Source organism: Telmatherina bonti, assembly GCF_933228915.1.
Source record: "Telmatherina bonti genome assembly, chromosome: 6".
Lineage (NCBI taxonomy): Eukaryota > Metazoa > Chordata > Actinopteri > Atheriniformes > Telmatherinidae > Telmatherina > Telmatherina bonti.
The window spans coordinates 21,286,438-21,302,584 of record NC_136624.1 but is presented as its reverse complement, the minus strand read 5'-3'; the positions used below and the strand labels follow the sequence as shown (position 1 = coordinate 21,302,584).

The 16,147-nt window shown below is 40.0% G+C and overlaps 1 protein-coding gene across 1 annotated transcript; it reads left to right on the top strand.

The window, feature by feature from the left end:
• The first annotated feature begins 2,158 nt into the window (after positions 1 to 2,158).
• Positions 2,159 to 15,553, top strand: lrig2 (leucine-rich repeats and immunoglobulin-like domains 2). The gene is made up of 18 exons (XM_079242622.1): positions 2,159 to 2,772; positions 3,207 to 3,281; positions 3,985 to 4,119; positions 4,543 to 4,686; positions 4,845 to 4,988; positions 5,256 to 5,399; positions 5,638 to 5,781; positions 7,036 to 7,116; positions 7,347 to 7,418; positions 7,569 to 7,637; positions 8,976 to 9,139; positions 9,492 to 9,803; positions 10,021 to 10,302; positions 10,800 to 11,240; positions 11,357 to 11,509; positions 12,370 to 12,510; positions 12,746 to 12,991; positions 13,589 to 15,553. The coding sequence occupies exons 1-18, from the start codon at positions 2,585 to 2,587 to the stop codon at positions 13,819 to 13,821; spliced, it is 3,168 nt and encodes a 1,055-aa protein (XP_079098748.1). The 5' UTR covers positions 2,159 to 2,584; the 3' UTR covers positions 13,822 to 15,553.
• The last annotated feature ends 594 nt before the right edge of the window (positions 15,554 to 16,147 follow it).

Here is a 16,147-nt window from a genome sequence, read left to right as displayed (position 1 = left end):
CGTATTTGAGTTCAGCTTATGAACTGCAGTCAATAAACTACATGTCACTTGGCAGTGGGGAAAAAAGTTTCATATCTAGACTGTAGGCTGGACATGAAACTGATAAGCCTTGTTGGGTTATGAAGGTCAGGCTTCCACAATCTTCCATTGTTTCATAAGCTTACCTGTTCAAGATCACCTTCAACGAGTTGCCAACGACAGAAAGCACTTATGGCGGATTGTGTTTGTCTTGGCGAAATGTTTACGGATATCCTGGTATTACATTGTTTTTCTGCGAGTAGTGAGAAGCGGTCTGTTGTGGAACTTGCAACGTACTTTCTTTGCCTCAGGCTGATGTTTTGTATAAACACGGAGCTATTCTGTTTCCAGGTGGAAAGACTGTAATTTGAGGAAGTAATGACGTTCATAAGATACTTTAAATTGTTATAAGGTGTGTGTTTGTGTGTGGTACATATATATGAGCTCTGGGCTGATTCGACATGTGTAAAGGAGAATCTGAAAACTGATCTGCAAAATTTGTTCTTGATCATCACCACATATGATACAACTAACTGTTATGACTGCTGTTGTTAATTTATCATACCGCTGAATGGTGGACATACAAGACACCTACCAGTAAATGATGTAGGGCTACAAATGTCTTGCAAAAGGAACGACAAGGTTTTATCATCACCTGGCAAAAACAGTTCAGTAACACCTGAATAATAAACTTCTGGGAAGCACAGTTTAACCCACTGAGAGGGGGCTGTCTGAACGCTGAAACAGCAAGGACAAAGGACAAAATGAATGCGCACCCTACTGTTAAGACCTGTTACAAACTATAGTGGGCTTCACGGGATCTTACCTGTTCAGGTTTACGTTAAGCTCCGAGCCGACCACGCATAATACGCTTGTCGTTTTATTATAATCAACTCTGAGAGTCCGTGGGTGAATCATGGCTGCAGTCCTCCAACAGTGTGCAGGACACATAGACTGATCTGCTCCCTTGCAACTGCTCGGTTTTCAGGTTACAGAGGAACACCACTCTTACAGCTGACTGAGCTGAGGGCAGAGTGGCTGCAGGTGCCGCTTAAACCTGGGCGCTGATTGGTCAGCAGATGACCTAGCCCCGCCCATATATCCTTGTCTTTTCTTTTATCTGTTGTTCGTCCGTTAACTTATCTCTGCTCTCCTCTTTGCATGCAGCTTATTGTCACGCAATATATTTTTTGAAGCATGGGGAAATCCTGGGACGTATTTGAGTTCAGCTTATGAACTGCAGTCAATAAACTACATGTCACTTGGCAGTGGGGAAAAAAGTTTCATATCTAGACTGTAGGCTGGACATGAAACTGATGAGCCTTGTTGGGTTATGAAGGTCAGGCTTCCACAATCTTCCATTGTTTCATAAGCTTACCTGTTCAAGATCACCTTCAACGAGTTGCCAACGACAGAAAGCACTTATGGCGGATTGTGTTTGTCTTGGCGAAATGTTTACGGATATCCTGGTATTACATTGTTTTTCTGCGAGTAGTGAGAAGCGGTCTGTTGTGGAACTTGCAACGTACTTTCTTTGCCTCAGGCTGATAATGTTATAAACACGGAGCTATTCTGTTTCCAGGTGGAAAGACTGTAATTTGAGGAAGTAATGACGTTCATAAGATACTTTACATTGTTATAAGGTGTGTGTTTGTGTGTGGTACATATATATGAGCTATATATAAACTAAACACACACAAAAACATGTGTATATATATATATATATATATATATATATATATATATGTGTGTGTGTGTGTGTATGTGTGTGTGTGTAGAGAGAGAGATATTTGAATGTATATGTACATGTATATATAGGCTTCGACCCTGTACAATTTCCCATATAAAATCTAATGCCAAAATTCCTTTATTGCACATTGCCCACAACAACTGCAAGTTGTTGTAAAATTGTGCTTTATGCCGGTTTCGTCTATGAAGAGTTCAGAAAAACTTTTATTTTCTTCATATTATAGAGACCAAAATACTACGAAACATGTGAAGACAGTCATCCAATGAAATTGAGGCAAATATTTGACAAGCGTGAGCCTTAACCAATAGCAAAGCTGTAAACATGCTGGAATGGGGCGGGATCTTTTGTGTCCTATGTCATCAACTCACGGCGCTTGCGAAAGGACAGGATTGTTTTGATTTGCGGCAAACAGTTTGGTTTAAATGAACTAATCGTTTTATTTGGTTCATTGTAATCTGACGCTGGTAACGCGAGGAGTTCATCTTATCTTATCATTTTTTCAAATGGCGTGTAATTGTGGGAAATGAGTCCAGCCGTAAGCTAGCTCTCCACTCTGAGAGGGAGTCCCGATCGGAGCGGAAGGAATTCCAGACACTGGGAAGAAGAGGAGAAATCTTTGTTTGGGATGCCACACGCAAGTTGGAAAACAATGGATTTAATGATTCCCCCTGACATCCTGACACTGTAAACTTGAAACATGAGCTTGTTATACTAATATCACATTCCAAGGATTGTTAGAGGGTTTTGTATCTGACAACTTGCCAGTTGAGCGATTAGCTAGCCACGTAGCTACCTCTCCGTAGGAGGACATTTAAAATGGCGGAAGGTTGGCCCATTCCTCCAGCTCTGGTCGTCATGCTGCTGAGTTTGAGTGCCTTGGCCAGTGACTCTTGTCCCCCTCCGTGCTCCTGTTCGAAAGACCAAGGTGAGGTCCACATTATGGACTGCAATAGGAAGAAGCTATTTACTGCTCCCATGGACACCCCAGATGAGATATCTCTAGTGTAAGTACACAACTAGTATGTGTGTAGTTTCCAGTGCTCGTCATGGACTGAATCTTCTACGTTGACTTGTTTAACACCCAAGCATTATATCAAATAGGCAGTTTTATGTGACCTTTAGCAATTTAACAGCTTTGATCCAATTTCCTTTTACATTTCAATGAATGCCTTTATTTCTATTTGATTGCACCATAAGGGACTATTAAAGCTCCCCATAGGGGGATAGTTAATCCAGAATACACTGAATTGTTTAGACAAACCTATATGATGATGGTATGAATACTTTACATATAAAGTATGTATTTATTTAACTTGTTAGTGCATACAGAAGTTGTATATTTTGTGCTATGATTATTGCTAAGGAGGTCATGATTGTTTTTAATGATCCTATTGTAAGGTCTTTGATACTGACACTGTTTTATTTTATATAATTTCAGCTCCATGAATCACAATGAGCTGACTGTATTTCCTTTTCTTGGAGATGTTTCCTCAAACATCACGTCGATCTCACTGTAAGCACAGAGTTTCCTTCAGCTTTTCTTGCCTCTCATGTAACCAATAAAAGTATCAGTTTGGATGTTGATGTTTGGATATATTTGGATATTTTTATTTGAAACCAGTCTCCCATTTATTGAGGATATCAAGGCATTTTATTCTGTGTTTCGTGCTGGAATTAGATTCAGTGTCAGCTTGTAATTAATGTATGATTTTACAGGCTAATCCTAGAGTTTGAGCATAGAAATACTGTCCTGATGGTATAAATTGATTGTGCATGCAAAGAACACCCTCAGATAAGCTGAATATAATGCATGGTATCAAATCAAAGTGACATGTAACATCAACATCACATTCTCTATATGAAGGCAGACATTATTTTTACATTTTGTCCACCTTGATCACTTCAAAAAAATGGAAGAAAATGAATTGCCTAAGACAACTTACTCAAGGCCTGCACCATGTTGACTGATTTGATTGTGTAACAGATGTGACTTGTCAGAGGAATTACTCTCATCATAAAAACTAATACCTGACTACATCAGTAATACCTGGAATAATATAATTGATTGCTGCTTTTGTGTGTCTTTTTTTTTTTTATTTTAGATTGTTTTAGTGCACTTTTGACTTCTTTTTCTTTTTAGACACCTTTTTAGTGGCAACTGTTGCAATTTTTTGGCATAAATATTCTGTATAAGTACTCCATTTGATCTCATTCAGAGTCCACAACCGGATCTCAGAACTTTTGATGCATCAGCTGCAACCCTACGACTCCCTGGAGTCACTTGACCTCACATCCAATTCCATCTCTGAGCTCAAAGTTGGATCCTTCCCATCTATGCAGCTGAAATATCTGTAAGCAATCTCCGATTATTGCATTTATTTGTGTTGATTATGTGGATTTTCATTGAGAAAGGAAAGTTATAAGGTAAAATTGCACTGTGGGGAGTTAGCTTCATTATAGAGGCCACAAATGAACTAAAAGTACAAACCACAAGAATGTGTGCAAGATAGACACCTTTACTTATTATCTATAATTATTAACAGATGCACACATAACATGGAATCAGTTTTTCTGTTATTGTATAGCTGTTTATTAAATGAGCCCTGTAAGATGAGCACAGTGCAAGGGGAAAAATAGAGCACTGAGAACTCATTGTACTGATCAGCTTGTCGTTACCAGCCAGTATCAGAGAGCAAACCTCTCTTTCCCTTTGAATTTTTGCTTTAATATTTCAGTGTAATTATTATTATTTTTCCTAAATGTCAATGTTATAGGAATTTAAGTAATAACAAGATCAGCATCCTGGAGCCGGGCTGCTTTGAAAACATCTCCAGCTCCCTGTTGGTGCTGAGGCTAAACAGGAACAGACTCGCTGTGCTGCCTTCCAAAGTCTTCAGACTTCCACAGCTTCAGATCCTGTAAGTGTTTTTTTTTTAATTTTATTATTAGTGTGATATTCAAATCTGAAGACAAAATCTTTTATAGAATTTTGTCTGAAAATCCAACTTATTGTTTTTCTGGTAGTTTTTGTATATGCACTTTGGTAGAAGAATGATGATGGTTTCTCTCTACACAGTGAAATGAAGCGCAATAAAATAAAGATAGTGGACAGCCTGACTTTTAAAGGAATGGACTCACTAAAGACTTTGAAGATGCAGCGGAATGGCATCACTAAACTCATGGATGGAGCCTTTTTTGGGCTGAACAACATTGAAGAGCTGTGAGTATAATATTTTAAGCTTGCCTGTCAAAGTCCTATTTAGTGTTGGCTGCCTTAGTATTGACCCATTTACTTTCAACGTAGCTGCAAATAAAAAAAAAACGGAGGACGGTGTAGTGGGGTTTTTTTTGCCAGGAAAAGTTTTTCTGCATTGTTAATGAACCATGACTGTCCCACCACATTTTTTTTACAGTAATAAAATTGTATTTTGTAATGATGGTTTTTTTTTTCCTGAATACCCTTTTATTTTTCTCATCTTTGTCTCAGAGAGCTGGAGCACAACAACCTGACTGAAGTTAACAAAGGGTGGCTGTATGGCCTGCGCATGTTGCGTATCCTGCGGATAAGCCACAATGCTATAGGCATCATTAGGCCAGATGCCTGGGAGTTTTGCCAAAAACTAGAGGAACTGTAAGTGTTTTTCCTTCATAGCCACGTAACCAACCCCACCTGCTTTCATCAAGCCTAAACTCTCAGATTCAGTTCAGTATATGTTATCATTTTTGTCAAACAGCTCATTTCCTCCAGCATCGTCCTTGCATGTCGAGTTCCAGACACTTAAAAGAAAAAATGTTAAATAGAAAAATAGTTTAAACTCAGGTTTATTTAATATTTGTTGTTGTGTTTTTTTTTTTTTCGTTTTTTGCAGAGATTTATCCTATAATCACCTGACTAGACTGGAGGAGACAGCTTTCATGGGGTTAGGTCTCCTGGAGAGTCTGAACCTGGGAGAAAACTCCATCAGCCATTTGGGAGAGGGAGTGTTCAGCAGCCTGGCGAGTCTCCGCACCCTGTAAGTTCGATGTCGTGCAGAAATCTTCCTGAAATATGTGTCAAATAATGTTCCAATAAGTTTCATTAAGTATGTTACATATAATTGAATGCTGGCTTATTCTTGGCTCTGTGCACTCTCATGAAGACTGCTGACTACAGTAGGTCTGTGTTTGTTTAATTCTTCATGCTTCATTCTAGTTCTGTCCCGAATGCATAGCTGTAGGTTGGAGAAAATAATAGATTTATCCAATTCAGTTTTCTCTAATATAGTCATTGTTTTGTGCTAATCCTGCTTGTCATTAGTCATTTCCATGCAGTGTCAAATCAGCTCAGTGTGTGTATGTGTGTATGTTTCTATAGACCTCTTGTTGTCCTGTCTTCTTTTCTGTGCTGGAAGTAGAACAGCAAGCACATGGGTTTTTTCTTTGGTTTTTTTTTTGACAGCCTGGAGAGGTGCTTTAATGATTACCACATATTAACATTTAATGAACGTGGGTTTCTCCCTAAGTAGGCTTTGATGGATTAAGACTGCATGTGTAGTCATGATCAGGAGTACTAATGGAATATATGAGATGCTGTATAAGAGCTGTGTACATGTCATTCATGTGGAATGTGAGATTTCCACTCTGGCTGAGCTAGAGGAAAATTTAATGAGACCCGTTGCTAAAGGAAGAGTGAAGTAAATTACAGAATGAAGCACATTGGAGTTCTAACAAGTTGCTTTTAAAGTTTAGTGGGCCAGATTTCAGCCTAATTAATCGACTATGTCATCTGCATCAAACATTTATTAGTGAGGTATAAAGTGTTGAGGAAGTTATAAACTGATTATTTGCTGCACTGAGTCCTGTTGAAGCCACTGAACTGCGAAGAGTAAAAGCGCCGTACTTGGGGATGTCCTGCGTGAATTCATGGGAGAGGGGTATTTGATAGTGCCGAAGCTCTTTCAGAGGAAGCCAGGCATGAGGAAAGGGAAACAAAAGAGCCCGTGACCCATCCTATAAACACAAAGCCTCTTTGGATTTCCAGTGGACCCATGAACTGTCTCGCTGCTAAACGGAGCCAATTATTTCCCCTCATCAGAACAGCGGGGCCATCGAGCTTTGACACAGTGTAGGAGTATGATGTCTCAGATGGTTAGTCTCCTAACGAAGGAGTCACTACGTCTTGACAGCCACAGTGGAGATAAATTAGTTCCAATGCAGTCTTTGCTTGACAAGTCTTGAGATGAAGCAGAAATTGTGTTTAATATCTGAGTCTCTTTGTTTTTTTTCAGAGATATTCGCAACAACGAAATCTCCTGGGCTATTGAAGACTCCATTTGTGTATTTGATGGAATGAAGAAGCTGAACACACTGTGAGTATAATGAGACCATTTCCACAAATGTAGACTGCCTTTCATTTAAACAGATTTGGTTCTGCTCTTTTATTCTCAGTTAGAAATGCTTTTCCGTTTTGCCTCAATGTTATTCAATATTTAATTAAAACCATAGTCAGGTGCTTTATTTACACCACAAAAAAGCTGCAGAACTGGTATAATGTACGACTGGGTTTGTGGCTTTAACCGTTCTGCACATTATTTTTCAGAATTCTCCAGCAGAACAAAATCAAATCAATCACCAACAAAGCATTCGAGGGCCTTGAGGAGCTGGAGCACCTGTGAGTTAAAACATTACACTCATTTTTCACTTAAATCGCAATTGTACCTTTTTAGGGATCTGTTGTTCATGTTGCATAGCGTTTATTTTACATATTTTGATCACATTACATGACTAATGTGAGTAATTCATATTTCTGTCTTGTTTGTAGGGACCTCAGCAAGAATGGTATCATGTCCATACACCCAGAGGCGTTGTCCAATATGAAGCTGAAAATATTGTGAGTTGACTAAATGAATTTTACAGCTCTTGTGACCTCACGTGGATGTCCTTTTTATTTTTAACATTGTTTGTTGGGCAATTTTTATTATTGCCTCCCTCATTAAAAATGGATTATACTAGTTAAGCACTTGAATTAGGAGTAATTATTGAAGTTTTATATTTGCATTATATAGTTGGCCACCGTGTTTACTGTTTTGTTTTTTTTTTGTTTTTTTTTTTTGTTTTTTTTTTTATGACATTGAAGATCTGTTTAACAACTAAGTTATTGGATTGTCTCCATGGAAACATTTTTTTCTGCTTAGTTGTGTAAACTGTCTCCTCATTTAGCTTCTCGTGAAGCAGAATTCAGTTTGTTTGGACAGCTGTCTCCTGCATGACTGGAAAAGCTGTGAGATGTTAATTCTCTTGCTTTTTTGAGAATGTGACCTGGTAAGGGACTGTTGAAAATCCCCCAGCTGCTGTCTCAAAACATGGATTGTGATCATAGTTAGGTCCTGTTGTTAGGAATTAAACAGCTGCCTTGACAGAATGTGGCCCTGTTAACGTTTTTCGAGTGCATAAACTTGCCTTTGCTGGTAAGTTAGCAAGGAAAACATAGAGGTTCCACCCTATTAAAGTGTTTTTTGTTTTTTTTTAAAGTTACATTTCTGACTGTATTATGACAACGTTGCGGGTTTGAATTGATAGAATTTAATGGTCATGCCATAATGTGGATAGTTGTTTGTTAATGTTTGTGAATCTGTGTTTTATTTTCTGCAGACAGGTTCAAAGTGTTAACAGAAGCAATTCTATTTGAGACTTGGATCATAAATAGTCTTTTTTTCAAAAGATACATCGGCGGCGGGGTTCCCATCATATTTACAATATGAGGCCAATTTTTTTTTTTTCCTTCTAATTTTGCCTGAGCAAGATTATTGAATATATTATGTGAAAAATATGTAGACCAGATTGGTCAAGGAGAAACTCATTTTAAATATTTTATTTATATATATTATGTACATACACACATACTTGTATATACTTGGTCAAAAATGTAACATTTACAGGCACCATAATGTCATTCTGCCCACTTTAAGGGGGGTTGCTGTTTATAGTGAAAAACAAGATAAAAGATCTAGCGAAACCATAAATTTTCTGAGCCATAAGTTGTTGGGTTTTTTTTTTATTTTTTTTTTTTATAGACAGTAACAGTCTTCTTTCAGTACTCAAACCTAATTGAATGTTTTTACACAAGTTAATATGTGCAAGTTTTTTTTTTCCAGAATGTTAAATTGTAATCCCTGATTGAATGTTGCCTTTTCTTGTCTTGCACTCTGGTTATCCTTCCTTTTCTTAGTGTCCTGAACACAAGCAGTCTGCTGTGTGATTGCCACATGCAGTGGTTGGGTCCGTGGTTGATTGAGACCCAGTTCCAGCACTCTGTCTCCGCTGTCTGTGCCCATCCTGCCGCTTTGCTCGGTCGCAGCGTCCTCTCCATCAGTTCAGAAGAGTTTGTTTGTGGTAAGTCATATTCTATCTTTTGTTTTTTCCTCTTTTTCCACTTTGGTTACGTAGCTTTGTGTGCACACAGAAAACTGCACTATATTTTCATGTTACAATACTTTTAAAATGAGGTTTTTCCACTTGTTCTTACAACATTGCTGTATTTCCTTCTAGAAGTTTGATTTTCTACTTGAATAAACCTTTAACATATTTAGTGGCTGCGAATAAGCATGTAAAATTAAGGTACTTATTTCTGATACTACTTTCTAGACTAATCCTACCTTTTCCTTTTAAAAGCATTTGCAAAAAACTGTAACATAGAAAAAAAAAAAAGTTCAGCCTGACTTCTCCTCTTCTGGTCCCTAAACAGATGATTTCCCAAAGCCTCGGATCACAACTCACCCTGAGACATCCGTGGTGCTGCGAGGGAACAATGTGACCCTAAGCTGTATCGCATCCAGCAGCAGCGACTCAACAATGACCACTGCATGGCGCAAGGATGGGGAGGTGCTGTACGACGCTGAAGTGCAGAACTATGCCCGTTATCAGGAGGGAGAGCTCATCCATACCACTGTCCTCCACCTCCTTAATGTCAACTTCACTGATGAGGGGCGATACCAGTGTGTGGTCTCGAATCACTTTGGCTCTAACTATTCCTTCAGGGCCAAGCTTACGGTCAACGGTGAGGATAACTCTCTCAGCGTGTGGTGAACATTTGTCCGCAGTCTCTCCTGAACGTTAACTGTTCTAGTTATTGTGCAAGTCCTGACAATATTCTTAGTTCTGATTCAGCGGATATTCCTCATTCTACTGCTATTTCATGGTTCGGTGATGGAGGGATAAATTCAAAGATTTGACAGCTAACCCTAACCCCACATTTTCTGCTGTCTTTCTTTCAGAGCTGCCTTCCTTTCTTAAGACTCCAATGGACCTAACAATCCGTACCGGGACTATGGCCAGGCTGGAGTGTGCCGCTGAAGGTCATCCATCTCCTCAAATTGCTTGGCAGAAGGATGGAGGCACAGACTTTCCCGCTGCCCGAGAGCGCAGGATGCATGTGATGCCGGATGATGACATCTTTTTTATAGCGAATGTTAAGACGGAAGACATGGGAGTGTACAGCTGCACAGCTCAAAATGCTGCTGGAAGCCTGTCAGCGAACGCTACTCTGACTGTTCTTGGTGAGTCAGCCCAATTTTTTTTTTTTTTTAACTTTTCTTTCCCTTACGAGGGCATTTAAACTGAGTCATGCTGCACAAATTGGGCCTCATTTATGGTTGTTTGTCTTTAGAAAGGCTTGTTTATGTTTTGTCAACTTGCCAATTCTAATTTATGACTGCACAAAAGCAAACCTTGTTATTTAGAAGATTTTAAAGCCGGCTGGCTACAGCAACTCTGTTGCAACTGTTCGGTTTGTTAATGAGTGTGACTATAAGATTTGAACTAAATTACACATGCTGGTATGTTATTAGTGACTCAGACAAAGCACGGTGGCGTAGTGGTTAGCTCTGTGTGCACTGGTTTGAACCCCGGCTGCATGTTCTTGCCGTGTATGTGTGCAATCTCTCCAGGTATTCCAGCTTCCTCCCTCCCACAAGACGTCCTTGTTAGGTTAATTGATCACTCATCACATGTAAGTTGCTTTGGATTTAAAAACGAATAACTCTTCTTTTTTCAGAAACTCCGTCCTTCATGCGGCCGTTGGAGGACAGAACAGTGGCTCGCGGCGAAACAGCTGTGCTTCAGTGTATAGCTGGAGGTAGTCCTGCCCCGCGTCTGAACTGGACCAAAGACGACGGACCTTTGGTGCTTACAGAGCGGCACTTTTTTGCCGCCGCTAACCAGCTCCTCATCATCGTTGACGCTGGTCCTGCAGATGCTGGGAAATACACCTGCATCATGTCTAATACTCTCGGAACAGAGCGTGGCCACATCTACCTCGGTGTGTCGCCATCACCAAACTGCGATACCAGCACTGGCTACGATCAGGATGGCTGGACCACCGTGGGCATTGTGGTGATTGTGGTGGTGTGCTGTGTGGTTGGAACGTCGCTGGTCTGGGTCATTGTCATCTATCACATGCGCAGGAAAAGCGAGGACTACAGTATCACCAACACGGGTAAAATATTTTTATATAGCCCCTAAAGCTTGAAAGCTTTATCTAGAAAGTGTTTTTTAAATTTTTTTTCTTATGTGTTTGTGTGACCAACTTTACTGAGTATGTGTCCGTTACAGATGAGATGAACTTGCCAGCAGATATTCCCAGCTACTTATCCTCCCAGGGAACTTTATCAGAGCCTCAGGAAGGCTACAGTAACTCTGAGGCTGGCAGCCACCAGCAGCTTATGCCGCCCCTCTCCAACGGATACATTCATAAAGGCACAGATGGTGTGTAATCTGTCTTTTGAGTTACGAGATCTTCTCTGTTTTGCTCTGTAACACAAACCTTTTCTGTCGGTGCCACAGATGATACTTGATTATGTTGACTTTTTTCTTTTTTTTTGCTTTGTAGTCAACATAAAAAATTGTAATATGTGCATCATAAAACTTGTCTTATCCAGAAGATAATTATGTCAGTTCAGTGTTCATGCATTATCACTCAGTCTCAGCAGTATTCCTTTTGGACTCCAGATTTACTGCAACGTGCACCATGCTGCCATGGCTGCACAAGTCCAGAGAAACAACAGCGTCTCTGAAGTTTCTGTATAACTCTTTTATCATAAAGTTTCATCGTGTCGTTTTCAGTTGAGTGAACAGGTGACATTAAGGGCATTTGATTTAACATTAGACCATGGTAGTGTTTTTAATTTAATGATTTTTGATTAGACATACACAGCACTTTTGTAAAAAATTGAATCTCGATCTCCTGATTTTAGACATCTACACCAAATTCTACTCTTTTTATTTGGTTTTTTTTTTTTTTCCCAGTTAGGCTTTGTCAACATTGTATAAACAAGTAAACAAAGCTTGTCATATTGACATCTCAAAGAATACGAGACTACAAGAAATCAAACACACAAGGATGCTTTGCCACCTCCTGCGTTCCTTATGAGTTATAGCTGACAATATAAACAAACGAAACATGAATTTTAAATGTCTTTAAATAAAACACGGCTTCTCCGATGTGCCTCTCGCTGTTCAAATGTAGGAGACAGTCCCTTATCTATTGGTCTTGTGTTGCTGTTATTGTGTTTTGGATCATCTCGCTGCTGAAATGAAACAGCGACTCATTATAACTGGTGTCCTAGGTGTGTGCTATGGAGACATGGGCTGTGAGGTAGAAACAGAAGGGAACGGCATGCTGCACTGCAGAGTGGGCTCTCTTTTCACTGGTCGTAGCAGCTTCCATCCCGGGGAGTCTCGTGACGGACTAGTTGGAGTCCCCACAGGTGAGTTTTTATTTCAATAATGATTTTTTTCCCTTTTGAAGTGCTAAATCTCTGGCTGCCATCAAGGCCTGTCAACTCTGTGTGTTAGGATACTATATAATAATTGTAGCATCATAACTATTTTGACTTTTGCGAGTTACCATCTATAATATTAAAGAACCGTTTTTATGATATCGCTAAATTATAGGGGGAAAAAAACGCAATGTTTACATAGATGCTTGGTTTATCTTGCTAGGCGCCGCAGGTCCTCTTGTAATCTGCTCCGACTGCTATGACAATGCCAACATCTACACTCGTACAAGAGAGTATTGCCCCTATGCCTACCTCGGGGAGGATGATCTGCTGGACAAGACCGTATCTGGCCTAAAGGAGGGTATCACTGAGCATGCCCAGAATGAGGACGCCACTCTAGAAAGCCTCATAAGGACCTCGCATGACAAAAGGCTGAAGAGCCACACTCCCCCAGAGCCCTACGTCCACGGTGAGAGATTAAAGAAAACCTTCAAATGAACTTTTTTTTTTAAAGCCAGATATTGACATCTCAGTGAAAACTGTCATGTCCTTCCCATCAGTGTTTTCAGGGAATGCTTAAAATCTTCACACTCCATCAACTTTTATCATATCCTGTTTTGTTAACACTCCCCTCCTCTTGTGGCTGTTATAAATGTTGTAGATGTACTGGCTAGATTGCTCCTAGCTTGTTTTTGTAAAACAGCACAGTCCAGTGAAACGGTAAACTCACAGCTAAATACACAAGGTTACATTTATTGGAGGTGCTATTGATCTTCCAGCCATGTTCTTATTAGATATGCGGATAGAGTATGTGATGATTATCAGGCACCTGAAGACTCGGGCGGGGGGGGGGGGGGGGGGTAATGCTTCCTGCTGACGTAAAACCTTTTAAATATAGAGTAAGTCTAATTTACTAGTAATCACAATTCTTACTGCGGGTAAATTAGAATTGCCTTCACTTTTTATTGATGCATGAAAGAGAAAAAGCAGTCAAGTTGTGACAGGATGTGTGTGTGTGTGTGTGTGTGTGTGTGTGTGTGTGTGTGTGTGTTCTCTCTCTTTTCAGATTCCCATTCGAAATCATTCTGGAGAGATGAAGGAGATTCATCCTCCAAACCCCAACCGGGAGCATCCCACCCCACAGTGACTGAACACAGGACACCTCCTTTAGTCTCTGCTGCTGACGAGGCGGTGGAACCGAGTGGAGCAGAGTCCAACCTTTTCCCAAGCCAGTGCACCCAGGACCACAGAAGTGCCTGTAATAGGACTAACACACAGGAGCGACTGGCTCCCACATAGTTCTTTACACTCTGGCCACATCCTGTTTTACCCCTTCCCACTACCTCCAAAGAAACACCTCACATTCTGCCAAAGATGCTCTCTTGTATGTTTACATTTCCCTTTCACTCAAGAGGACATGATAACAATTCCCCACTGTGGAAAGACTGCTGTGTTCGATGGGGAAAATAAACCAGTCGTTATAGTGACCTCAACCTCAGGAGGTTGGATCCCCCCCCCTCCTCCTCCTCCTCCTCCTCCTCCATCCCCTCCATTCCTCTATGGTCTCCTATGAGAGAGAAAAAAATGAATGTATGTGTTGACGAGCCATGTCAGATGCTGCTGTGAGAGAACACCTGGACACAGTCACATTTCCACAGGTTGTCTCATCTCTCCTGGCAGAGACGCCTGTTGGAGCAGCTTGTATGACTTTGAAGAGAAAGCACTGAGTGCCTCTTCCCAAGTGGGGTAAAAGGGGGTTTAAACAAGGGACAGACGGTGTTCCCTGACCAGCAGTTAATAATGGAAAGAGCCTTGAAGGCTTGCTTCCCACATTTTCACAGCCATTCTGACTTAACTCTTATGCAAATCCCAGAGACAGAGCTATCATATAGTATCTTTAGCTATTTTATTCTATATGAAGTGTAATTGTTAATTGTGTAATTTTCTGTCTTTATTATGATAATAATAATGGTAATAAGCAGTTTGGGAAGAAAGTACAGACATTCTTTTGCACATGAGATAATCACGGTTTTACTGACTGTTTTCAGATGGGTGTCCTATACATGGCCTGTTTTACACATTATCAGTAACCTTAATCAGGTGAAATACATGTTTATTTTTTTGTTTGTTTTACAAGATGCACTGATTTGTTGGCCCTTTTTTTTTATCCTAGGTTACAGGCACTTGATGGTGGCAGGCTTAATTATGCAGTTTACGTGCTGTTTTACATGATAAGAATATATCACAGTTGTCTATGCTTCCCGTAAATATTAAATAAGCCTTGATTTTGTCTCGGGACTGTGAAGATTAGAATGTATCATTTTATATATGTATGTATGTGTATGTGTACATAATGTTAGTTATGTATTGAGCTCCATGCTCTGTATCTTCTAAAACATTTGGCTTATTTGTTTCAAGCTGTTGTTGGCCGAGCATTATCCTCTAAAGTTCTGTTAGATTAAGTAACATTTTATTGATATTTAGGCTCTTCAAGACCTCTATACTAAAAAACCCTGATCCAACAGCGGAATTGTTGATGGGTTTTAAAAAACGGAAATGCCTCTTGTATAAAACTGGTCTCGTGAGTTATTCAGAAAAATCCTCTCGATTATTGCACTTCAGAGTCGCTCGGACGTGACGGGCCTTGTTGGCAACTCACGTATTCGCTCTTCATATTTAGAAGACATAGATGTAGAGTTACATAATACATATTGATATCTATATGCAAAAAAAAAAGCAGAAAAATAAAAGCAGTCTGCGGCACCATTATAATCCTATTAGAGCTCAGAAACTATATTGTGGGGGGGGGGGGTGACCTTTCAGATGTACGCTCATTTTCACCACAGAAACTCCACAGTGTAGAATATTTTAACAGTACTTCAAATTGATTTTTTTCCCCCCCCTTAAACATCACTCTGCTGAAATAACACCAGAACATTTGTTACAACAAAAGTCAACATTTTAAGCTAAACAAATATATTGTTTCAATCCCAGGCTGCAGAAGTTAGCTCGGTGTTAGCTTGGTGTACCTATTTAACTATTGGCCGAGTGTGAATCACTGTCATGCTCCATAGATGTAACATCTGAAGACAGAACCCCCTCCTCCTTGCCCCCCCCCCCCCCCCCCCCCCCCCCCCCCCCCCCCCCGTCAGAGTGCAGTTTTCATTGTCCTTTCCTTCGTGGCTATATTTATTTCTACACTGTCCTCCAGGGAGGATTTGACCTGTTGTAGTGGAACAGTGTTAAAGCTCAGCCACAGTGAAAACATGAAAAGTTCAAACTCTGTTGTAAGCTGGAAGTAGTGGGATCTTTTTTTTTTTTAATTTATCACAAAATACAACATGGCTTAATGTGTTTTTACAGTTATTTAAAATTGCCTTAAGCGCTAAATGATATCCATAAAGTCCACTTCCACAGTAGGAATTGAATGTCCCTCCTGCACTCTTGACTGACTTGTTTTTTCACAACAATCTTAGCTTCCTGCACATTCCAAGCCTCTGAAGTGGCTATCAAAGGTAAAACCAACTGAGGCGAAAGCCTGAGCGTGACTTCTTCGGGTTCTTTGTATTTTTTTTCCTCCCTCCTTGTTTTAGCTTTAGCAGTAGTTTCTTGTCTCATGGATTTC